The sequence below is a fragment of the Mesoplodon mirus genome, assembly GCF_964341445.2.
Source record: "Mesoplodon mirus genome assembly, chromosome: X".
Taxonomy (NCBI): Eukaryota; Metazoa; Chordata; class Mammalia; order Artiodactyla; family Ziphiidae; genus Mesoplodon; species Mesoplodon mirus.
Window position 1 is genome coordinate 45,626,623 of NC_138981.1, and position 26,344 is coordinate 45,652,966.

Below are 26,344 nucleotides of genomic sequence, written 5' to 3' on the forward strand. Positions count from 1 at the left end.
TCAAATCCTTTCCCCTTTTTATAATTGTTTTCTTATTATCTGGAATATATTTATAAAATGAGAATTCCCCTTATCTATTATTTGGTTATGCAGTAACGTCATTCTCTTCATTGGCTGCGTACAATTTCATGGTATAGCTGTACCATAGTTTACTTAACCAAGCTTCTATTGATGCACATTTCAATTGCTTCCAATCTCTTGCTATTACAAACAATGCCACAGTGGACAACCATGTGCGTGCGTGTGTGTGTGTGTGTGTGTGTGTGTGTGTGTGTATCTTTTAAGTGTATGAGAGCATTTCTGTAGCATGAGTATGTAAGAGTGCTTATTTCCCCTTTCACCAGCCTTGCTGGTGCTAAATATTATAATTCTTTTTTCATCTTTACAATATGATAAATAAATAAATGCATCCCTATTATTGTTTTAATTTTCACTTTTTAAAATTAATGAGCTTGAGCATATTTTCATGTTTATTAACCATTTAAATTTCTTTTTCTGGGGAATTCCCTGGTGGTCCAGTGGTTAGGACTTTGCACTGTCACTGCCGAGGGCTCGAGTTCAATCCCTGGTCAGGGAACTAAAATCCCCCAAACTGTGCGGTCTGGCCAAAAAAAATTTCTTTTTCTGGAAGTTTCCTGTTCATATGATGTTCCTGTCTTTCTAATGGGCTGATTATCTTTTCTTATTTTTTTATAAGAGCCCTTTATATTATTATTATTAATCTTTTGTCTAATATAGGTTGAATATGTATATTTTCTATTTCTGGTTTGCCTTTGTTAACTTTGTTTTTTTAATCTACAAATTTAAAAAATTTTTGTATAGCTAGGTATATAACCCTTTTCTTTTATTACTTCTGTGTTTCTTGTTATAATTAGAAAGGACTGTATCACTTTAAGGTTAAATTTATATACTTTATTGTCTGGTTCTTTAAGTGATTGGGATTGCCATTCTCAAAGTGAAATCAGGGGACAAGAAACTACTGTCAGAATTCATTATTTAGCAAATTTGTATTAAGGGCCTATGACATTACAGATATTTTGCTAGGTTCTGGGAATTAGCAAGGCTTTAAGGCACCGTCCCTTCATGAAGTTGATTTTAGCTAGCCTAACAGACACCTAAGTACTTATGATAGTACCTACCTACCTCTTAAGAATTGTTTTCAGGATTAAATGAGATAATAACATATAAAGTGCTTATGTACCCAGCATAGAGTTAATGCTCAATAAAATGTTGGCTATCATAATCATCATCATTATTATGTCTATTATAACCCTATATTACAAGGACTTAGAGGACGCATTCTGTGTGTGTGTGTGTGTGTGTGTGTGTGTGTGTAGGATTGGAAAAAGTTTCACAGAAAAGGTGTGTTTGAGAAGGGCCTTGAAAGGTAAGTTATTTGGTAGGATGAAGAGCATTTGAGGCAGAAAGCAAGCTTTTACAGAGATAACAACAGGCATAATATACAGAGGTATAAAAAGGCAGAATATAAGCCCAAATAAGTAAATTGGGGCCTGAATGTCATACTAAGAAGTTTGAATTAACCTTATTATCACTGTGAGGACAAAACTCCTTCACATACTCATTCAACAAATACTTTTCAAGCACCTGGTATGAACCAGGTACTGCTGTAGGCACTGGGAATACAGTGGCAGGATTAACATAGATAAGATCTAAGCTGATCTGGAATTTAGATCTAGTTGGGGAAATAAACAGATTCCCTAGTTAATTACACATTGTGATAAGTACGAGGATGGAAATAAACTGAATGACAATAGATGATAACTGGGGAATACCACAGTAGTTGGAAAGGTCAGGGAAGGCTCCTCTGAGGGGAGGTGCCCAACTTGGGATGAATATACAAGTAAGAAAACCACAGGTTCAAAAGGATAACAAGAAATTTGCCTGGTAAAGGTACCTCAGGGCAGTGACAGTAGAAGAGAGCCCCTGAATTTAAAGTTCATAAAAGAAAGGTACTCATGGTTTGGTATTTAGTGGGTTTTCCTATTTGCCTACTAATATAAAAGGGACATGTGCGTATCATGTCCATTTATGAGTACTTACAACCACAGTGAGTCAGTCATACCAATTACTGGCTCTAGTGAAGTGGTCAGTTAGGGTATCCATTAGCTTAAACTGGCTACCTCTACTTAAGCCTTCTGGCTAAACCAGAGTGGTTTGGCTTAGTTATCATCATTGCTTCTAATGAAAAATGATTTCATATGGCATCTGTATGACCAAAGTAGTTTTTCTGTGTTCACGTTGCTCTCGGTAGGTGATTGGGGCAAGTATCCATTATTCCTATTTAATAAACTAGAAAACTGAGGCAGACAAGATTTTGACATTGCTTATGATTGTGGAATATAGTTTCACGTGAGTAGTCCTTCACCACTTTTCACTAGCCTTTACAGGAGAATTACTACTTGTGGCTTCCAAGGTCTGACCGTATAATAATGAGGCTGTTTTCCATGAGCCACACACAAAAATCAGTCCACTTATAATACTCTGTAGTGATATAATTTTCTTGCTTTGCTTTTTAATTGTTCTTATTTTATTTAATGTTTTCACATGGGATCTCCTAGTAAACACAACAACAACAGAAAAAAAAGGTCATAAAGTCCTTGATATTTGGTGGTGAAACTGTGCATAAAATATTACATTTTGTACCAGGCACAATGGCACGTACTAAAAAGATTAGTTAAAAGGAGCTTGAAAGGCAGTAGAAGTGGTCCTTGTTTTCCAGATGGCTGGAGGGATTGATTTATGAGTAATGAATAAATAAATTATGCATGGCATGGTTAAATGCATCTGAGGTAGTGTTATAGTAGTCTGTAAATTAGAAGAAACATAAACACAGAGATCTGAAAGAAGGGGAGGAGGAGGCAAATAGAAAAAGGGTTTGAGTAACAGGAAAAAATTCAGAGCTATTCTCATAGTCCATCTGTTCTCACTTGCCTGCCTCCGCAGCCTGGAACTCCTGGTCAGCAATTCAGCAATTCATTCATTTATGGAACACCCAGATACGAACTGTGTTGTTTTGGTAATGTTCTTCGATTCTCTTTTCCCCCTCGCTTCCTTGTCTTTCTACCTAGCATGCCTTGCTGCTACTCCCTAACTGTAGAATGAGGAGACATTCCTGGCAGAAAGAGCAGCACAGGTAAAGGCACACAGCAGCGTGAGAGAGCATCCTCTGCTCAAGAAACAGAGTCTGTGTGTCTGAGGCCTGAGACTCCAAGGGTGGGGATGGTGAGAGTTGGAGCAGGATATAGGTTGGGAGATCTAGTTAGAAATCTAGGTGGGGTCCAGATTGTCTGCGCTTTTGGACCTCATCTTGTAACCAAGGAGTCACCAAATGATTTAAAAGCAGAGGAATGATGTGATCAGATTGGTGTTTTAGAGAATTTATGGCAGTGTGGAAGACAGATTCAGGGGAAGAGTATGCTGGAGACTGGAAGACCAGTTAAACTGTTATTTTTGAACAATCTAGGCAAAAGAGCAAAGGCCTGAATTAAGGCAGCAGGAAATGGAGAGGGGGAAAGAATAAGTTCTGGAGAAATTTCAGAGTGGGGATCAATAGGACCAATTAGACATGGAGAATAAACCAGAAGAGTCACAGATGACTTCAAAGCCCAGGTGGAGTATGAGCAGGCCATTTCCCCCTCACGTGTGAGAACATGCCCAGACCACCCCTGCCAGCCTCAGCATAACCTCCTGATGTCCCAGGGAAGGGAAAAAACTTTTAAAATGAAAAACATGACAGTGCATGAAATCCACCATGGAAGCTGTGAAACAGTTCTGTTTGTTCCTCCCCACTGTAAAGAAAGATTATAGTATTCCTTCAGAGGGAAACATAAAACATCTTGGGGGCTTCCCTGGTGGCGCAGTGGTTGAGAGTCCGCCTGCTGATGCAGGAGACACGGGTTCGTGCCCCGGTCTGGGAAGATCCCACATGCCGCGGAGCAGCTGGGCCCGTGAGCCATGGCCGCTGAGCCTGCGCGTCCGGAGCCTGTGCTCCGCAACGGGAGAGACCACAACAGTGAGAGGCCCGCATACCGCAAAAAAAAAAAAAAAAAAAAAAAAACCATCTTGGGCTTCAGCTCATGGAGAATCCTCCCTTCATCATCTCAGTTAGGCTCTCCCAAGCTGACTCATTTGTGTGGATGGTGCCAGGAGGAGAAGGAAAGGGAATTTGGGAACCGTCACCCTCATAATATTCAAACTTCCCTAAACGCTCAGCCTAGGAGAATGGCAATTGTTATCGCTGCTTTTTGAGCTTGAAAAAAAGAAAAAGTAGCCCTTATCTTTTAAAAGCTCCATGGGGCCATAAACCTCACCTGTTTTAATATGCTGACCCCATAAAATGAGGCCTATGGTGATGGTCCACAGGCTTTAAAGGCTTCCTTTAGGTTCCTTAATGGGAAAATACCCGGTCAGATTTCAGAATGTATGCCCTCTACTCTTTCCCCCATTTATATATTTATATTTTTGTCTTAAGTATATGTTTTATTCAGGTCTACTGAGTTTTTACCTAATGTCCCATCCAGGACACCGCATTACATTTAGTCGTCCTGTCTCCTCGGGCTCCTCTTGGCTGTGATGGTTTCTTAGACCTTCTTTGTATTTGGTGACCTTGACAGTTTTGAGGATTACTGACCAGGTATTTGTAGAATGTTGCTAAGTTGGGATTTGTTTGATGTTTTTCTCATAATTGGACTGGGGCTTGGGGGAAGGAGACTAGAGGTAAAGTGTCATTCTTACCACATCATATCAAAGGTATATACCATCAATATGACTCATCGCTGCACCTTGATCACGTGGCTGAGGTAGTGTTTGTCAGTTTTCTCCACTGTGAAGTTACTCTTTTTTCATCCTTTCCATAATGTGTTCTTTGGTTAAGGAAGTCACTGCGTAGCTGACACTTAAGAATAAGGAAGTTATTCTCTACCTCCTTGAGGGTGAAGTCTCTACAAACACTATTTGGAATTGTTCTTCATTGGAGATTTCTCTATTCTCAGTTATTTATTCATCACTTATTTATATCAGTAGGGACTCATCTGTTTAATACTTTGGGCTATAATCCATTATTACTTTATTTTATTCAAATTTTTCTAACTTTGCATTTGGAGCTCTTTCAATTGGCTCTGTCTCCCTTTGATATACCCCTGTCACTGTGCAGGTTTCTTGAGCACTTATTTACTTTCTGGTACTACAGTATGCTCCAGGCCCATGTTATATATTTCCTGCCTCAGTCCTAGAATCAGCCATTTCTCCAAGGAGCCCTAGTTCCTTTCAGCAGAGATTAGTATTAGAAAGCAAGATCTGGGGGGCTTCCCTGGTGGCGCAGCGGTTGAGAATCTGCCTGCTAATGCAGGGGACACGGGTTCGAGCCCTGGTCTGGGAGGATCCCACATGCTACGGAGCAACTAGGCCAGTGAGCCACAACTACTGAGCCTGCGTGTCTGGAGCCTGTGCTCCGCAACAAGAGAGGCCACGACAGTGAGAGGCCCGCACACCACGATGAAGAGTGGCCCCCACTCTCTGCAACTGGAGAAAGGCCTCTCACAGAAACGAAGACCCAACACACCCAAAAATAAATAAGTAAAACTTAAAAAAAAAAAGAAAGCAAGATCTGGGCATGAGGTGTGCTTTTTTTCTGTTGGGGCGTTGTTGCTTCTAGGCCCTCTCAGTAAGGAAATATAAATATATGTGTATTCTGACCCACGTATTTACACATACCTGTAAAGAGATTATCTGTATGTAACTATCTGCATCTATATGAAGCTAAACATGAGATCATACTGGTGTCTCTAACTGTAATCCGTTACCACATGGATCATTCTTGCCTCCTCCCCTTGCTTGTCTGTAACCTTCCCCTCCAGGTCGTGAGAAACGTGGCTCCCACCATCCACCATCCAATATTTAACTGTTCATTTCCAGTGTACGTGCATGGTTTCAAATTGTTAACCCATACCCTCCATGGGAAACTACTTTATCAACTATAGTAAAGTGCTTATACAAAATTCTTTTACCTTTAGTCTTACAAACTCCACTCATTTCCAGTTACTTGGGTCAGCATCTTTTTCCTTTACCCCTTTAGTGAGGCTGTTTCTCAAATTTGTAATATAATTGGATTCTTTTGCCACATTCTGCATTCCATCCTGGGATTTTTTTTTAATTGCATACATTAAGGTTCACTCTTTGTGCTGTAAAGCTCTATAGATTTTGGCAAATGCATAGTGACATGTATCCACTATTACAGTATCATGCAGAATAGTTTCACTGCCCTAAAAAATCCCCTGTGTCTTACCTATTCAGCATCCTTTCTTCTGAGCCCCGGCAACCATTGATCCGTTTTCATCTTTATAAATTTGTCTTTTCCAGAATGTCTTTATAAATAGAATCGTACAGTACATAGACTTTTCAGATTGGCTTCCTTCACTCAGCAGTATGCATTTAAGGTTCTTCCATGTCTTTGTGTGGATTGATAGCTCGTTCCTTTTCATCCCTAAATAATATTCCATTGTCCGAATATACCACAGTTTGTCTATTCATTCACCTACCTACTATAGGACATCTTGGTTTCTTCCAACTTTTGGCAATTATGACTAAAGCTGCTACAAACATCTGTGTGTAGTTTTTCCTGTGGGCGTAAGTTTTCAAGTCAGTTGGGTAAATATATAGATGCAATTTCTGGATTATATGGTAAGACTATGTTTGGTTTTATAAGGAATTGCCCAACTGTCTTCTAAAGTGGCTGTACCATTTTGTATTCCCACCAGCAATGAATGAGAGTTCCTGTAATTCCACATCCTTGTGAGCAATTGGTATTGTCAGTGTTTTAGGTTTTAGCCATTCTAATAGGTGTATGTCTTCTTTGGTGATGTTCAGATCTTTTGATTTTAGCTCTTTCTTCTTTTCTAATATATACATTTAATATTATAAATTTCTAAGTACTGCTTTTTGCTGTATCCCACAAATTTTGTTATGTTGTATATTCATTTTCATTTACTCCAAAATGTTTTAAAATTTGTCTTCAGACTTCTTTGACCCATGGGTTATTTGGAAGTATGTTGCTTAATTTCCAGGTATTTGGTCATTTTCCAGCTGTTTTTCTGTTACTGGTTTCTAGTTTAATTCCCTTGTGTTAGGATTTATGTTAAACTGGCTAGGAGTTGGGCTTTGTTTAATGTTTGGGGTCATTATTGGTGCCAGGGGTTAAATTCCTGTAGTGTCCTTGTTTTTGTCTCCTCTCTTGATTTTTAGTTTCCTTAAGTACAATTCCTTGAAAGAGATTCTGTGTCTTGCAGCTGTAATCCACTGTTAATAAGATATGGGAGCCCCATTGGTGTGCTTGTATGGTATGGGGGAGCAGGTTATTTTATAATCTTCTGATTAAATTGCAGTGTCTGTTGGACCTGTGTCTTGTGTCTTTGACCTTCACAAAGTGTAATCCGGTGGTATAGCTTTTTGTTCTCCCTGCCCCCTGCTCCTGTCTCTGACCTCAGCATTCCTAGCCCATTTCCAGGAAGCCCAGACCCCTACTGACTTTGCTTTTTCCCAGCCCATTTCCAGGAAGCCCAGACCCCTACTGACTTTGCTTTTTCCCAGCCCATTTCCAGGAAGCCCAGACCCCTACTGACTTTGCTTTTTCCCCGTAGGTGAGACTAGAAGGGTCGGGTTGGGGCTGGAGAGGGAAGAATGCCCTTCCCCCAACTGGGATAAGGCTCAGGCAAAGTATTTTCCCCTGGAGCATAGGCCTTTGTTACAGAGACAGGTCTGGCCTATTTCACAATGATAGCTCTTCACTTCTCCTCCTCTGAGCTAGGAGGACATGTTTCTTAGCTCTTCATTTTGAGAACTTGGTAGGGTTCCTGGAGATAAAACCCACCGAAGTATAGGCTCAGGAGTTCCTTACTCTCACAGAAGTCCACACACAGCCTTCAGCTATTCGTCAAAGTTGCCGTTTAAGTAGCCCTACCAGTTATGTTTCTAGCGGTTTCTACTCCAGGTAAGCAGATCTCTCTGTGTTTTTTGGATAAGCCTGTCTCTTCAGATTTGGGGATCAGAGTTTCCCTTGCAGCAATTCTCCGGTGGGTCCAAGAAAAGTTATTGATTTTTCAGTTTGTCTAGCTTTTTCTTGCTGTACGAATGGGAGCAACATCTTTTTTTTGTTTTTTTAATTGAAGTATAGTTAATTTATAATGTATTAGTTTCAAGTGTACAGCAAGACAATTTCTGAGCTTTTTACTTGCCAGAGCTGAATCTGGAAGCTCCCCGTTTATTTTCTAATTAGTGAGACCACTTTGGTCCCCTCTCAAAGGGAGAAAGAAATTAGAGGGCATTTGGCCTCTAATAAATCCTGAGTGGATTATTATGAACCTCACCTTGTTCCGATTTATGGCATTATGTGGTAGAGGAGAGGGTTGCTGTGATGTTTCAGGAATGTGTGCTGGGTGTTTCCGGGGTCTGTGGCTAGCAGGTACTCCAGAGGTACCGTGGCCATGTTGGTATAGCTCTAGTTAGGCACAGACTGGAAGTGTTGGGTCCCAGGTTGTGCTCTACTTCACTGCTCAACTGAATCTTACTTTTCTAAGGGTTGGTAGTACCATTTATTGATCTTGCCAGAAGGGTATTCTGTGATAACTATGCAATCAAAATACCATTTGGAATTCCTCAAAGCTAATGTCTTCTCAGAAGTCATTCAACACAATGTACGAATGACCCACAAATAACCATTGCTAAAATTAGAGTATGAGAGTTGGAAAGGACCGTAAAAATCATACATGCTGATATGCCCTCATTTTTACAGATGGGGAATCTGAAACCCACAGAGATTAAGACAGTTGCCCAGGGTGACACAATTAGTGAGTTATGGAGCTAGGGTTGGAATCTGTATCTTCTCACTGCTGGACAATGGGTCTGATCACAAAGACTTTTTCTTTCTTTCTTTCTTTCTTCCTTCTTTCCTTCCTTCTTTCCTTCCTTCCTTCCTTCCTTCCTTCCTCTCTCCCTCCCTCCCTCCCTCCCCTCTTTCCTTTCCTTTCCTTCCTTTCCTTCCCTTTCTTTCTTTCCTTTCTGCATTGGGTCTTCGTTGCTGTGCGTGGGCTTTCTCTAGTTGCAGCAAGTGGGGGCTACTCTTCGTTGCGGTGTGTGGACTTCTCATTGCTGTGGCTTCTCTTGTTGTGGAGCCCAGGCTCTAGGTGCATGGGCTTAAGCAGTTGTGGCACGTGGGCTCAGTAGTTGTGGCTCACGGGCTCTAGAGCACAGGCTCAGTAGTTGTGGCACATGGGCTTAGTTGCTCCACGGCATGTGGGATCTTCCCAGACCAGGGATGGAACCTGTGTCCCCTGCATTGGCAGGAGGATTCTTAACCACTGCGCCACCAGGGAAGTCCTCCCATTGACTTTCATGTAAAAATTTAGTAAGTCATCTTCCTCTTGGTGCTTTCCTCCTAATGTTCTACAGAAACTGTCACCTGCTTTGTTTCTAAATACCCCAGTGGTCTGCCTCTCAGAATGGAAGTCTTCCCTTTGCAATGTCTTGTCTCTACTCTTCTAGCTGCATTATCATTATTTTTATTTTTAGAAACACTTATATAACACATAAATACACCTCACTGTTAAAGATTCAAACAATACACATGTATATAAAATGTGAAAGTCCCCTCACTACTTCCCACTCCAGAGATAACCCTTCAAAATAACTCAGTTATGACCCTTTCAATTCTTTTTCTATCCAGTTAACACAGAGACACACACTTTAATTTTTTTTAAAAATCTACTTATTATTTTGTAACTTGCTTTTATCACATAGTAAGTTTGGGAGATTTTTCTATTTCAGTACACATCAGTCTACTTCTTTCCTTATGCTATTCCCCCATTACTGAACTCTTTCATTGTTTCCAGTGCTGCAGTGAATAGCATACATACATTGGTGTGCACAGGTACAAGTGTTTCCTTAAGAGCAATTCCTAGATTATGTGTGTGTGTGTGTGTTTAACTGTTTTTGTTTTTTTTGTCCACAACATCACACTATTCCCATGAATCCAAGAAGAATCTCCTGCTTGGTATTTCCTCTCTTGAAGTTTTTTCCCCTGCTAAAGAATAGTTGCTAATCTTTTGTCCCCAACTTCCTTTTGGAGATTAATAGAGAGAAACCAGTGCAGACTCAATATAGAAGAGCTGGAGAAATGCTGCTTCTAAAATAATAAGCACAAGTAGTCACACAGGAGGATCGTGCTAGCCAAAGGCTTTCTCAACACTCTGGTATGGAATGTGCATTTTAGAGCAGGGTTTCCCTACCCTTTACATTTACCAGCCTTCTTGTCAGTCCCTTTTATGTATAAATTTGAGAAGGAAGGAATGAAGAGCAAGTAATAGAGCAGAGGGCTATTTTCTTTATGTGGACAACCCTCTCAGCAACGTTCTCAAACCTATCCCCTCTACTTCTATTTCTACATTGATTTTGTACAGTGGGGGTCTGCAGATACCAAGCCATACTCCTCAAGCTATTTTTCATAACATTGGTAACTCTGGCAATTAGCACCCTGGCTCCACTGGTAATGAAAGTGATTTGGGTGGGGAACTTCTGCATTAGAGCAGATGCTGGGAATAGAAGGCACAAAAGGTACACTGTCAAGCAAATGTCTACAACCCAGTGGGGGCAGAGCTGTATCCAGTGGGAACCAAGGAGTCTGAAGGTGGTATAAGAATCTAGATTCACGCATATCTCGAAAGCCTTTTCCCTATCCCTTTCTCCCATGCCCCACCTTCCTATATACTTCTCATGGCCCTCACACTTCATTTTAATAGTACATATCATAGATTCATTATTGTTTTTGCAGTCCCGTTCCCCACTTCTCTCACCACCTCTCTGATTGTCTAGCTCAGCAGAGCTGGGATAGAGAGTTTCCTCTTTGTTGTCCTTCCTGCCTCTTAGCTTCACATTTCAACGTGCTGTGAGCAGGAACCAAGCAGTCAGTCCTTAAATGAAATGGGTGCAGGGTGACAGTCAAAACAACACAGGCACTGACCCGTCAGATTGGATGTCAGATATAGCTGCGGGTAGTGTTCTGGAGCCTCCTGGTGTTCCAGCTGCTGCATCATGGGAAAGTTCAGGAGCCTCTGGGGGATGGCTGTGGGGGAGGAGAGTCCTTGGGAAAGAGTAGTTATTTATCTACAGCCACAGGTATTTCACTATTTAACAACCAGTATGGCTGTACAGATGTGTATCAATGGAATAGTCGCCCTGAATAAGTGTTCCAGGGCCAAACTAAGATAGTATATTAAAACATAACATGGTCCTGTGACATTCTCCAGGGCTTACACAGGAAGACATTTGCTTTTCTGGGCAATCCCCTGGCGGTCCAGTGGTCAGGACTCTGTGCTTTCATTGCTGTGGGCCTGAGTTCAATACTGTAAGCAGCAGGGCGGTGTGGCCGGGAGAGAAAAAAAAAGCATTTGCTTTTCAGCCACTGGGTTTCTGTAAGTGGGGAAGCAAAATGGAGGCACAAGTTGATATATAGAAAGGTCCTAAAAATGTTGACTAATTATTGGGGCTTCAACGGTAATGTATTCTCAAATGTAGAGATGAATGGAATGTGAAAGGGTTCATGGCTTATTGGGAGATCTGGAATGGATGAACCAATACAAGAAGGGAAAAGGGCGCAGGTATGGAAGTGAGAAGTGGCTCATAATAGACCCTTAGTACTTGCTGTTGAATGAAGGTACAGTTTAAAAGATTGCAGGATGAATATCTGCTGATGTGTGCTAGGTCGAGTGTTGACTTTTTTGTATACGTGCTTTTAGCCTTGCAAAAATACAATATATCCCTGTAAAAACTGAAATACATTCTAAAAATGGAACTATTTTCAAGTCCTGTGATACGTACCAATAGCCCTGCTCCATTTCTTTGAGTGCTTATTTCTTTCTTTAGGCTGCTGCCAATAAGTGAGCCCTCATGCAGCTGTGGTTATCATTAAAGCAGTACTTCAGGGTGCACGAGGTTTCCTTCTATCCTCTTTCCCCTTGTGTCTTTGTTAGTGTTTAACTAATTCACTTAATCAGTTACTGTTCAGCTCCTCAGGGAAATGTCTAATGGCATATTGGTTAGGGATTGAAATAAACATTATTCTCAAATTGGAGTTTCTTTTCTTGTATTTTAAGGGGTTTTCCAGTTTTAAGCATCATGTGATTTTTAGAAAAAAATTAGAAAGTGGTTTCCATAAAGGAAAATGAGCTAAATACATTCATTTATATGCCTCCTCATTCAAGCAGTGTGCTTTTAAACACCCATTAATTAAGTTTTTAGACCTAAGTGTAACTTACCGGGAAAGCTGTTTCAAGGTTGACTTATTTTTCTGACTTGTTTTTTGTACATTTTTTCCCAGACTCAGGCAATCCAGGTTAGCTTTCGGGTGACTTTTATCATTTAACAGCTAGATGTACTTTAACATGAATCATTTTCCTGCTAGAGCATTAAATCATTTTAAATATAACTTACTTTGAAGGGCACACTATGCCTTCAAAACTTACCTAAGTTTTACTCTTTTTTTTGTATAGAGTCAAGAATCTAGAGTTGCCTAATAAGCACCCCAATCTGATATTTAGGGTCGTTGTTTAATTTTACTCTTCTTCCCTTGGTAGAGTATTTACACACCAGAAGCTTAAATCTTTTATTTTAATTACCTTTTTTTTTTTTTTTTTTTTTGCGGTACGCAGGCCTCTCACTGTTGTGGCCTCTCCCGTTGCGGAGCACAGGCTCCAGACACGCAGGCTCAGCGGCCATGGCTCACGGGCCCAGCCGCTCTGTGGCATGTGGGATCTTCCCGGACCAGGGCACGAACCCGTGTCCCCTGCATCGGCAGGCGGACTCTCAACCACTGTGCCACCAGGGAAGCCCCTAATTACCATTTTTTAAATTGAAGTATAGTTGTTTTACAGTGTTTCAAGTTGTACAGCAAAGTGATTCATATATATGTGTGTGTGTGTGTGTGTGTGTGTGTATAATATATATATATTCTTTTTCAAATTTTTTTCCATTATAGGTTATAACAAGATATTGACTGTAGTTCCCTGTGCTATGCAGTAGGTCCTTGTTTATCTAAAGAAGCTTAACTATTAATACACTGTTTTTTGAAAAGCCTTTTGCGTTTTACTACTCTCTTTGTACCTCAGTAGTTGGTCCTGAATGGAATAATCTCTACTGCCATTCCTGACAACTAAGTATTATGACATTAATATTTCTTTCTGCTAAGTAATAAAAATGGTAAGAAAGGAAACCAATTGGATGTGGAATAAGACCCACAGCTTAAGCTGTTTGTCATCAAGTCAGATATAGATACCTCTGTAAAAGAGTGCAGTTTCATCCCTCTCATTGGTAAAACCTTAAAAAATTAGTAGTGTCATTGTCATCATCCTTATTATACATTTAAAAATATTTTTTTCCAAAGTGGTTGGAAAAATATTTCAAAATCTGTTTTTTAAATAACACTGCTCTCTTTTTTAAAAAATTTACTTATTTAAGAAAATAAAATAATTTTTTCCTATTCTAAAAATTATAATGAATATCTTATAATTCCTAGTCCACACTTCTGCCAAATGCTCATTAAGTGGTCTTCCTATGTTGAAAGTTTTAAAAACATTGTTGTACGAGCCACTAATGTGTTAGAAACAGAAAATGATCTGATCAGATCTGTGTTCCACAAAGATAACTCTGTTTGTCCCCAAATATTAACTTTATCATTGTGGTTTTGTCATAGGATGCATTAAAAATTGGTAAGCATTTCTTTCTCTTATTTCCATAATAATATGTTGACCTGGCAGTCTGTATAAAGAAACATGTGCTAGAGATTACAAATTTGGCAGAGAAGGGAATAGAGGGGTAGAAAAGAGTAAAAGAAATATAATGTCAAATTCTGAATACCAGTGCCTCATTTCTTTTTTTTTAAAATTGAAATATAGTTGATTTACAATGTTGTGTTAGTTTCTAGTGTACAGCAAAGTGATTCATATATATTTGGGGGGGGGATGGGAGAGAATTTTACTACATTCACCAAGTTAAAAGACAAGAACATACTGTAAACACAACTTAAAACAATTTAGAATCATAAGCAAAAAGTGAGGTAGACTGACTACTAAAATTCACCAAATTTTGGTTAAGAAAATTTTACAGTAATGAAGTAACACAGGTGCCTCCTCTTCTAAAAAATCACAAAAAGCAATTGCATAAATTACAGCCAAAAAATTGAATACAACAATTCTCATTGTAATTTTAGTGTGTGTGTGTGTGTGTATGTGTGTGTGTATTCCTTTTCAGATTCTTTTCCCTTATAGGTTATTACAAAATATTGAGTATAGTTCCCTGTGCTACACAGTAGGTCTGTGTTGGTTATCTATTTTATATATAGTAATGTGTATCTGCTAATCCCAAACTCCTAATTTATCCCCCTCTCCTTCCCCTTTAGTAACCATAAGTTTGTTTTCTATGTCTGTGAGTCTGTTTTAATTTTGTAAATAAATTCATTTGTATCATTTTTTAGATTCCATATATAAGTGATATCATATGCTATTTGTCTTTCTCTGAGATACTTTACTTAGTCTGATAATCTCTAGGTCCACCCATGTTGCTGCAAATCCAGTGCCTCATTTCTTAATCTGAATTGTAATTAAATCTCATTTTAGTATGAGGACTGTGTCATGGCTATCAGCCCTCTAGTTTTCAAAAGAGGTAAATTTACATGGAATAAGAAAGTTCCTCCCCTAGAAGCACTGATGGAGTATTTGAAAAACACATGAACTTTCATCAAAAGTTATTGATGTGGTACTGGTTATGCAATCCAATCACTGTACATTGAAGAACTACACACTTTTTAAGTACCGAAAGAGATAGATAGTATCTTAAAGTATAAAATAATCTAAAAAGATAAAGTAGGGGCTTCCCTGGTGGCGCAGTGGTTGAGAGTCCGCCTGCCGAGGCAGGGGACACGGGCTCGTGCCCCGGTCTGGGAGGATCCCACATGCCGCGGAGCGGCTGCGCCTGTGAGCCATGGCCGCTGGGCCTGCGCGTCCGGAGCCTGTGCTCCACAATGAGAGAGGCCACAGCAGTGAGAGGCCCGCGTAATGCAAAAAAAAAAAAAAAAAAAAAAAAAAGATAAAGTAAATCTTATTAAAGTAAGTTAATTCTGTAGTGGTCTTCAGATACTATAGGCAGAATCCTATTGAGTAAAGAATAACTTTGAAGGAGGCTTGTGAGGTTGGCCCTGTCATCCTCTCTAAGTAAGATATACATACTTTTCTAAAAGTGTAATTGTATAAGACAGTCACACTTGGGCCATAGGTTTTGCTTTTTAAGCTTTTTAGTTCTTTGCCACAATACTCTCCATTGCCACTTCATTTTACTTCTCATTAGTGCTAGGTTAGTTCATCAAGAGACTGAGATGTCATCATAGTGATGGACAGACCAAAAGCATACAGGTTCCATGAAGCACCTCACATTTCCTAAGGTTTTGTTGTACTGACATTTCAGGATGCATTGGGCCTTAAGAACTGATGAGAGTAATCACAACATTTTAAAGCCCTACATTCAAGTCTGATTATTGGAGCACACTGACTAGATTAATGTTCAACAGTGGCTGTCCTGTGGATTCACGTAGGGAGTTCGGAGATGGCAGTTTTTTCCTTTTCTTTTTTCCAGTTCTATTGAGAAATAATTGACATACATCACTGTATAAGTTTAAGGCATACAGGAGGATGCTTTGATTTACATATATTGTGAAATGATTACCACAGTAGGTTCAGCTAACATCCATCTTCTCATATAGATACAATAAAAGGAAAAGAAAGAAGAAAAGAAAAAAGGAAAAAGTTTTCTCCTTGTGATGAGAACTCTTAGGATTTACTCTCTTAACAACTTTCCTATATATCATACAGCAGTGGTAGGTATAGTGAGAGGTGGCAATTTCATTCTTCTTTACTGGACTAGCCTTACTGCACAGTTTATTAAAACCTGCTTAAAAATAGCCTTCGGAATAAGACAAGAGAAGGGAAAGCCTTTGAAACAATGCGACTGTAGTAGTGAATTAATTTTCATGGCTGAAATAGCTACTTTTACTCAGGTTGGATGAATGAGATCAGACTTGATGTTGCTTTCTAGCTAGAGCACTACCACTAACACACCTCATTTTCTTGACTGCTTTCTGAGTGTTCAAAATTACTAGGTGGTATTAAAGAACTGACTTTGTATAGTAAATTCATATGTGGTTCAGTTTTTCATAATTTTCTCTATGATGTGTGCATAGAAAGACATAAAACATGTGTGTACAGTTTAAAGAATAATTATAATGTGAATACTCAGGTAACCCCTGCCCAGATTAAGAAAAATTGCCAGCCTTCCAGAAGCCCCACCCTCACCATGTGCTCCATCCAGATGGCGACCCCCTCTCTCCTCTGGTTTTACTTCTGGCTGTATTGTCTTTACTTCTGTCATTTTCTTGCTTCTCTTTAGAATGTAGTCACTTACATTTGTGTCCTAAAACGATATAATTTAGGTTTGGCTGACTTTGAACTTACACGAATAGAATCATGTTATGTGCTCTCTTGTGTCCGGCATCTGTCACTCATTTCACTTACTTAGCTTGTTACGTTTGTGAGATTTTATCTGTTATTAGTATCCAGTGCCCTTATTTATTTATTTATTTATTTATTTATTTATTTATTTATTTTAATGGTATGCAGGCCTCTCACTGCTGTGGCCTCTCCCGTTGCGGAGCACAGGCTCCGGACGCGCAGACTCAGCGGCCATACGTGCAGGCTCAGCGGCCATGGCTCACGGGCCCAGCCGCTCCGCGGCATGCGGGATCCTCTCAGACCGGGGCACGAACCCGTGTCCTCTGCATCGGCAGGCGGACTCTCAACCACTGCACCACCAGGGAATCCCCCAGTGCCCTTTTTTAAAAAGCCTTTCTATATTTGCCTGTCTCCCCTGCCTCGTTTTTTGTTTTTTAAACTTAGGGTCCCTGTAACTCTAAATGCTTTCCGATATTTCTACTTTGCCTTCATAGATTTTCTGCTAAATGAGGTCTGAAAACTAAAACTTTCTGGATCCCAGTTTTCTGAACTGACCTGACTGCCCCAAGTTTGATGACATTTGTTTAGATGAGACTACATCTTTAAGGCTTCTGTGCTCGGGTTAAAAATCTTCCTTTCTCCAAGGCTGGTCCAAGGGTCTGGTCACGTGATTCCAACAGTGACATCACATTCTGACCGCCAGGGAACACTGGTGGTTCTTTAGGTGGTGTTTGTTCCTGTGAAAGGCAGAAAATGCAGCAAGTGCCCTTCTAAAGCTGTTCAGACAGGGGCTCCTTCTGTAAAAGCTCCTCAACCTAAATGAGCTAATGCGGGCTGCCAAGGTTATTTCTTCCTTGAGGCAGAAAAAAAGAAAGCTGTGATTGAAGGTAAGCAGATTTGAGCCTGGCCAAGGACCGAAGCGTGACCCCAGGGAGAAGGGGATCTGGAGAATCACAAGCAGTCTGTTGTCGGATTCTAATCACTGCCTGCTCTTTTAGAGCTGCCTGACAATTTGCATTTATAATAGGAGACTATCTACAAAGAAGGATGATGCAGTGCTCATGTTACCTAGTGATGTAATAGGATTTTTTCTTTCCTGTTAGGAAGCTTGTTGCAGATCTTCATTTTGTCTTAATATTCTTCCAGCTGGGGGCCTCATTTGATATATAGTGTAACGTTAGGTAACTATTAGGTGCTTTTAAAAATCAGCTTCACAAAATCCTTTGAAAATTTCTCCTGAAAGGAGCACACTTAAACCAGACCAAATTCAATTGAAGCATTAACCTGCTTTAAAAAGTCAGTTTCTGGTTGGTTGGTGTCCTGTGTTCATGTCAGCATTTGTCTTGAGAACTGAAACAGCTTGGTTCCCCCCTGCCCCACATACTTTAGTCTCTTTCTGCCCTCATTTCTCGGCTGGCTGTTTCCCTCCAAGCTCTCAAACAACACACCAGCGTTAATCTTTATCAGTATGCCACTGACATGATAGGAAATGCTGGACTGGTGATTAAGCAGTCAACCATTTTACAGCCAGGTATGCTTGAAGATATGGAAAGGACTTTGGTTAGGGGTTTTAAGATTAACTTATTCATCTCCTCCACTCCACCCCCACCCCACCCCCACCCTTACTATGATTTGGATTCTGCAGAGCTTTTCCTTTCATGTGTGTGTGTTGCTTGCGAAAGGTAAGCTGAACTAGGTAGGTATTCAGGAGACTTAGACTTTGTAAACCAGGTACAACTTGGGTGTTAATTCAAACTTATCCTTTGAGGGTGCTCAAGTTGTCTGTTAGGAGTTTAGAGTGAAGGTGGGGGTATGGATGGGGGAAGAGGAGGTCAGCTCAGGCCCACTTTGGCCTTCTTCACAGAGGAATTCATCACCAGTCTCGATAGAACTTTGTCCCTGCCAAGGTTGATGCTGCAAATGTGAGCTGTGGCTGGCTGAGTTCATTGATGGCATTACTCTGCATTTTTCCTCATTGTGCATTTGCATGCATTCCTGAATACGATTTTACATTTTATGTTTAATAGTGAAATCTTGTTCCACCAGAGGATTGTGGAAATTTTGAAGAAGTTTGTTAAGCAATACTAAGGAACCTTGTGTAAGTGCAACTTCTGAGTTTGAACACTCCTCCCTCATCCCAACTGTTCATCAAACAAACCTGGGTTCAGCTGATATTTATTGGGTCGTGGCTATGTGCTAGACACTGGAGAAGGCAATGGTAAATCAGATAATAGGGCTACCCTCAAAGAGCTTATAGTCTAGAAAAGAAGATAAAGCATTTGCTTAAGTAATTAGAGTAGAAGTGCTAAAAACGAAGCAGGTGAAGGACTGTGATTTTTGGCCAAAAGGATATGTTTCTTCCAGTTGAAGGATCAGGGAGGGACATGTCATCTCTGAGCCATGCACTTTTCTTTAAATCTCTACTTGGAAATCTTAGACTGTCCTGGCATACTCAGTAAAAGTTTCCACAAACCCATGGCATCAGGAATCAAAGTCTTATTATCTATGGAAGGGAAATATGTACATTCCAACCAGCTTAACTCTAGAAGAGACCTACATGCTTTCTTTGGAGTCCCCACTCAGGCAAAAGCCACCTCTGAGAATGGAATTACTGCCTTATAAATGTAAAATGGTTTCTGACTTGATTTGTCTGCAAAGACCTTTGACCCTTTTGTCTTCATCCTAGAACAGAAACTGAAATACCTAAGCTGCTCCAAGCTCCTGTTTTTTGTTTCACAAATCATTTCCCACTGAACTTCAACCCCTGTCAATTCTCCCTTTGTACTGTGGCTCTCATACATCCCTTTCCATTCACACTGCCTCGAGATGCTCATCATTTTGTGCCTAAGCCACAGAAACTTCTGAATGTGATGGATGTTCCTACCAGGTGATTATTCTGCTTTATCAGCACACCCTAACAGTAGTCATCTGATAGCTTAAGGGCTCACCTCTTGGTGCTCAGAAAAGAGGTATTAAAAATGTCCAGAGTGTCTGAAGTACTAATGTCTGTTTTCTGTTCAATCCAGAGGACAAGTCATACAATGGTGGAGGAATAGGTTCTTCAAATAGGATGATGGACTTCTTGGAGGAGCCAATCCCTGGTGTGGGGACCTATGATGATTTCAATACAATTGATTGGGTGAGAGAGAAGTCTCGAGACCGGGATAGGCACCGAGAGGTAAGACGAAAGATGCATTGTGAGTGAGTGTTAGGAAACTTCAGGAGAAGAAGTTGAAGATATAGATTCTTTATACGTATTCTTTCCCTCAACCCTGGATGTGGCTGAATCTGTTTTCTGTTGGACATGTAGGGTTTATTTTTAATATATTTTTATTTTTAAGGTATCTTATATATGATTTTGAAAAGAATTTATATTTAATGCTGATTTATCTCCTGATAGTAAGTGGTTGAAAAGGATCCTTGGGTATAAATGCCTGTGCAGAGAGGTGAAAACAAAGTTGGTGGGAGGAACCAAATTAAATTTCAAAGATCTTCCTTCCCCATCTCATCTCTCTTTTATGGTTTCCCCTTGAAGCAGGATTTTTACACCTAAGAAAAGTAAATGGGCTCTTTTTAAAGGAATAAAGGGAAAAAAATCTCAGAGCTGTAGTGTTTACTGAAGCTTACAGGGTAAACCCGTGATTATAGCTCTTGTACAACCATAAAACCAAAGCAAATTTATGCATTTAACTCACACGAAACCACAAGACCAGTCAAATTCAGATCAATGACATTAATATGTTAGGTGATAGATGGTACTTATAGCTATGGCCCAGTTTGTTTTGAATATGACAAGAGAATCTCCCTACTTTTCTCTTTTCAAAGTACTGTGGAAACTTCTCAGAGCAGTCCGCCAAGGTCATTTGCCTTTAACTTATTGCTGTGTATCATTTAAATCAGGGAATCACAATTTCTAGTTTGTGTCAGGAGCACATAGAGAGCTTATTCAAAAGGTAGGGCCCCAGCCCCAGTCATCCTGATTCAGTAGGGAACATTTCTTCAGCCAACAGTAAGTATGATTATTTTTTCTTTCTTACTATTTCTGCTTTGATTCCAAATTTAAAATTCGATTTTTAAGTTGACTCCATTCTCTCCTGAATTCATGATTTCCTCCTCTCAGACCTGAGTGAATCTCCTGAGCAGTCAGGTTCAGATCACTTTTCATTCCCTTCCGAGCTCCTGACTGGCTTTCTCAAGACCACCTAAACCCAGGAGTCAGGTTGTCCCAGGTACAGGTTTTGAGAAATTTCTTTGTAGTCCTTGGATTTGTCATAATCCCATAGAGTTTTCTTCTCCTAACTCAAAAAGGTGATCTCTATAAAACATTCTGTTTTTTATAAGATTCCTGCTGTTTGGGAACATACACACATATTCTTTCTGTTATATCAATTCATCAGGCAGCCTTTAAAATATAGAATCTTACGGCTTTAGAAATTTTGCTATCTGTATTCAGAGTTCAGTTTGTCACCATTTGCTTATTCAACATGTTACTCAGATTGTGAAAGCCACCTGTGATATGACAAGGGCACATTTCCCATTATATCAAAATGGTTGTATCTGAGACACATTATATCAGCTAATAATAATTTAAAATCAATTAAAATGTGTTAATCAAATGTTCAAAGGTGACCTTTTTTTGGCATTAACTGTTCATCATCTGAATGGAAACACTGTCATAGGGAAAAGTGTCACCTCATCTACTTTCAGCACTTAAATTGGAAACTTAAAGTCATAAGTCAAAATGAAATTTTAAACTGCTTTTAAAATTTTATAATAATTTATTACTTGTGATGTCACTGCAGATCAAGATGGGGTAGCTAACTTACAGTTTCAAAGATAAGAAATAGAGGTACAGGGCTTCCCTGGTGGTGCAGTGGTTGAGAGTCCGCCTGCCGATGCAGGGGACACGGGTTCGTGCCCCGGTCCAGGAAGATCCCACATGCCGCGGAGCGGCTGGGCCCGTGAGCCATGGCCGCTGAGCCTGCGCGTCCGGAGCCTGTGCTCCGCAACGGGAGAGGTCACAGCAGTGAGAGACCAGCGTGCCGCAAAAAAAAAAAAAAAAAAAAAAAAAAAAAGAAAGAAAGAAAGAAAGAAATAGAGGTTCAGAGAAGGAGGAAGTACTAATGACAAAGCTGTTAGAATGCTTGGTTTTGAAGTGTGGGCACTGAAGGGTTAAATTGACAAGACTAGGACCTAAAAGGCAAAAGTTTCTGCACCTCTTGAAAGCTGCAGATATTCCCAGCAGGTTTTTGAAAATGAAAGAGATCATCCCTGATATCATTTAGCATCTGTGATCACTGTACAGTAAGAGGTTTGTGGTATCAAGTCTTGGAATTTGCCTCACCTGAAGCACAGCCCCAGGTAGAAAACCACAAATTGTACTTTTAACCCCTCAAATAAGCCCGTGTTTGTTTATTCTTTGAAAAACAATCAAACTATTTGCTGTGAGTCAAGAGACCATCTTTGGACTCTGATGTCCAGGCTAGAAAGAAACCGCTGCAGTAAGCAAAACAGATTGATGTTATAAGAATTTAGCAGCTAATAGGGAAGTCCTGAATAAGGTACTTGCAGACATTGCAATACTGGAGATGAAGGTGGGGTTCAGTAAGACAGGGTTCAATAAAGCTCAAAGTTCGTGGTGGCGTTGGTTCAGCCAAAGATTTGAGAAGTAACTCTAAATTGGACTCTGTTCCCAATGAATAGGTTTGTCTTTGTGTTTCTTTATCGCACATTTTGAGGTAAAAAAGCAAAAGTGCGTGTAGAATGTATCAATGTTTTCTCATTTCTCCCTAGATTACCAATAAAAGCAAGGAGTCAACATGGGCCTTAATTCACAGTGTGAGCGATGCTTTTTCTGGCTGGTTGTTGATGCTACTTATTGGGCTTTTATCAGGTATGGTAAACCATGTTAGCTTTCTAAACAAATCTCCTAAAATTGTGGTGTGCCCTTCTCCCAAGTCATGAACTGAATTGAATGCTGTGCTTTACTGTTTTCCTACATGAACGGAATTGCTCATGGACCTTTGGGAAGCTTGATGTCCCCATCTATAAAGAGATACTAATACCTCATCTCCTTCCTTAAATAAATGAGGTTAAATGAGGAAATGCTATAAAATATTGTATCCAGTTTAAGGTGCTGTTAGTACTGCCTTTTGGTGCTTGTCTTGAGGAAGAACCTTTCTATTAGAGACAGGTTTTTTTTGTTTGTTTTTTGTTTTTGTTTTTTTGCCGTGCCGCGTGGCTTGCAGGATCTTGATCCCCGACCAGGGATTGAACCCGTGCCCTAGCAGTGAAAGCGCTGAGTCCTAACCACTGGACAGCCAGGGAATTCCCTTTTTTTTTTTTAACATATTAGTAAGCATGGGGTTTAGGAAAGAACATGTAGAAGAGTACTTCCTGAGAGATTTTTTGTAGCTATTTCTTAAATATACACTCTCTCATTTGGGAGTAAAGAAAAGCATATAAGATATGGCTTATACCCTTAGGGGGCCTAAATTCTTACTCTTTCATGGTGGCCGAGGACTGGGATGGTACCACCTTTTCCTATCTTCTCCATCAACCTCCTAAGCCACTCCAAATAATATATAATCTTAACCAGGAATAGCACACTTGCTATGCAATACAGCTTTAAAGCAGGTTCCCAAGCGGGCTTCCCCTCCCATGGGGAAGGCAGAAAGCCAAGAATACCAGGCAGAGATGCTGAGACTTATATCCTTGTGGCATTAGAAGATGGGCCTAGGAAGATTTAGAATATTGAGCTAAAATAAAAGGTGGGAAATTGGATGGCGGTTGGGATGGAATGGTAGTTAATAGCACAGGCTCTAGTTTATGGCTACCTGGATTTGAATCCCAGCCCCACCACTTGCTAGTTTTGTGACTTCAGGCAAGTTTCTTAACCCTTGGAAGCTTTAGTTTACTGACTTGTAAAATGGGGATAATAAGAGTACCTATATTACAAGTTTGTTGCGAGAACTGAATGAAATACAGCGATACAGCACTCGACACAGTGCCCAGTTGTTCACAATGCTGTTGCTACCTAGAGATAATTCATGAGCCATGGAGTATAAAATGATCACAGCAAATGAGAAATGGTTCATCCATAGCAGAGTTTTCAAAGATTATCTAGGCCAGGGGTCAGCAAGCCTTTTCTGTAAAGGGCCAAATAGTAAATATTTTAGGATTTGTGGGCCAAATGGTCTGTATAGCAAGAATGTAGCCATAGAAAGTAGGAAAATAAACGAGCTGGACTGTGACCAAGAAAAACTCTATTTAAAAACACAGAGGCAGATTTGACCCTCGGGCCATAGTTTGCCAACCCATGGTCTAGGGTGTTAATGATGTCCCTTTTCTGGCTCGCACAGAAGAGAGACGTGGTCTGGACAATTTAGAGCTGGCTCATAGTAGACTGAGTGGCCTGTAATGTCAAGTATTGCACAGAAGCCGACGAGAAGGAAGGGGGCTGAGAAAAGGTTATGTAGTTTAGCAGTTAGGAGGATACCAGTGACCTTGAAAAAGCATCTCAGATAAATATGAGGAGCCAGATGTCTTTCTTATTATTTTCTTGGCTGCGCCATGCGGCTTACAGAATCTTAGTTCCCCTACCAGGGATTGAACCCAGGCCCCTTCAGTGAAAGCGCCGAGTCCTAACCACTGGATTACCAGGGAGTACCCAGGAGCCAGATTTCAAGGGAAGGCAACCATTGTAGAAGTTTTGGGGATACTGGGTAGTCACTGGAAGGAGAGAAAGAATAGAAGCTTGAAATGGTAGCATGGACAAGGGGAGGCATTTCATTCTTTAGGGCAGGGGAAACCTGCTAATATTTGTAACCAGGGAGGAAAGAGCCAATTGGGAAAAGAAGGAGAAGGAGATGTAGACGGGAAGATAGGATGGAGGGTACCAGTGTTAGGTAGAATAAGACATGCACGCGTGAAACAACCAGAGAATTAGCCAAACTCTTTAACATCGTGTTAGTTTTCTGAATCCAGGCAGTAAGTGCAATAGGAGTTAGAAGGAAGAGACGGCGGGAACTGGAGTGGCCAAGAGTAGGTGTCAAACAATTTGTTAGATTTGACTAGGTTATTCAAATATGTAAATAACTAAGAGAGTGTGTTAGCACTCTTAGCACCTACCAAAACATACACATGACATGGCCTCCAGCCTGTTGGAACGTAGGCGTAATATCCTCAACTTTTTAATGTATGTCTTGTCACTAGGTGGTCAGTGAATATTTTTCTTTCCCTCATACACACAGGGTATTTTGTTTTTAAGCATTGGAGAGCAACAATAGAAGCAGTGTGTCAGAATGCAGGAACAGTCTCGGAATTCAGGGGCTGTGAATTTTATGATGTCTTTGCTATTTCCCTAAAGCACGATTCTAGACCATTTAATTTCTTTATGCCAGCGTTTCTTCATCTGGACAGCAGAAATGATGAGAAGGGCAGAATTGAAAGTACTATAACTATCTTAACCCTATCAGTCTATTAGCCGCAGTGCATTAGTCCCCATTCTTTTTTTTTTTTTTTTTTTTTTTTTTTTTGCTGTACGCGGGCCTCTCACTGCTGTGGCCTCTCCTGTTGCGGAGCACAGGCTCCGGACACACAGGCTCCGCGGCCATGGCTCGCGGGCCCAGCCGCTCCGCGGCATGTGGGATCTTCCGGGATCGGGGCACGAACCCGTGTCCCCTGCATCGGCAGGCGGACTCTCAACCACTGCGCCACCAGGGAAGCCCAGTCCCCATTCATTTTCTCATGATTTTCTTTGAGGAACGTTCTGTATAAAATACTATTTGCTCCTTGTCACTAAGAAAACTTCAGGATGTTCACATCCTAGGCTCAGGAGGCTTCAGCCTACCTACAGCTTCATCTAATCTTCCATGTACATCACAGTTTGTGCTTTTATAACTTCAGTTCCCTTAGCCTAGAATGCCTTCCTGCCACCGCTCAAATTCCCTCGCCGCTGGAGCCAAATTGGTATGGAGACTGAGCCCTTTTCCTCATAGTCTTCATCAACTGCCCTTGGCAAGCCATCTCAAATAAATATCATATAATATTCTTCAACATGGGCAATTCACAGTTTCTCAGTTTTATGTATAAAGTGATAATAAAATAAACTTTAAGAAACTTGACCGTCTTTATGGATCGGTATTCATCAACTCTAAGTCAAAGCAGAGTCTTTGCCAGGGGAAGCAGCTAAAAGTCAAATCCACTCGCCCCTTGCTCCCACCCAACCACTTTGCTCTCCTCTAAGTTTCCCATATACAATAAAGATCCTGCACACACAGTGTTTAATGCAGACAATGTTGTTGTTGTTTTCCCCTCTTGAACAGGCATTTAATAACAGGTAAAATCCATTAGAGATAAAAGGTGAAAAGCAAGCAGACAGAGAATCAGAAGGAGGTTGCAAATAGAATGAGAAAGTATATACTTGTCCATCATTTTGATTCCTTTTCCCTTATTTTCTCTTACAACTGTGGCCTTTCCTTCCCTCCCCTCAAATCAGGTTCCCTAGCTGGCTTGATAGACATCTCTGCTCACTGGATGACAGACTTAAAAGAAGGTATATGCACAGGGGGAATCTGGTTTAACCATGAACACTGTTGCTGGAACTCCCAGCACGTCACCTTTGAAGACAGAGACAAATGCCCAGAGTGGAATAGCTGGTCCCAGCTTATCATCAGCACGAATGAGGTAACACGTAGTGAAGATTTCTGAACCACTGATTTAATTATTCATACATTACTTCATTTTTTATACTGTCCTCGTGGCAATTGTGGAATCTTCCT

At 40.5% G+C, this 26,344-nt stretch overlaps 1 protein-coding gene across 2 annotated transcripts in view; it reads left to right on the forward strand.

Annotated features, from left to right (window-relative positions):
* CLCN5 (chloride voltage-gated channel 5) overlaps positions 1 to 26,344 on the forward strand; it is a 154,607-nt gene that overhangs the window by 107,677 nt on the left and 20,586 nt on the right. For both annotated transcript variants that reach the window (XM_082609016.1, XM_082609017.1), the window contains exons 4-6: positions 19,589 to 19,740; positions 22,356 to 22,455; positions 26,062 to 26,249. In XM_082609016.1, the coding sequence (XP_082465142.1) occupies positions 19,589 to 19,740; positions 22,356 to 22,455; positions 26,062 to 26,249 (440 nt within the window). The remainder of the gene's footprint in view (positions 1 to 19,588; positions 19,741 to 22,355; positions 22,456 to 26,061; positions 26,250 to 26,344) is intronic.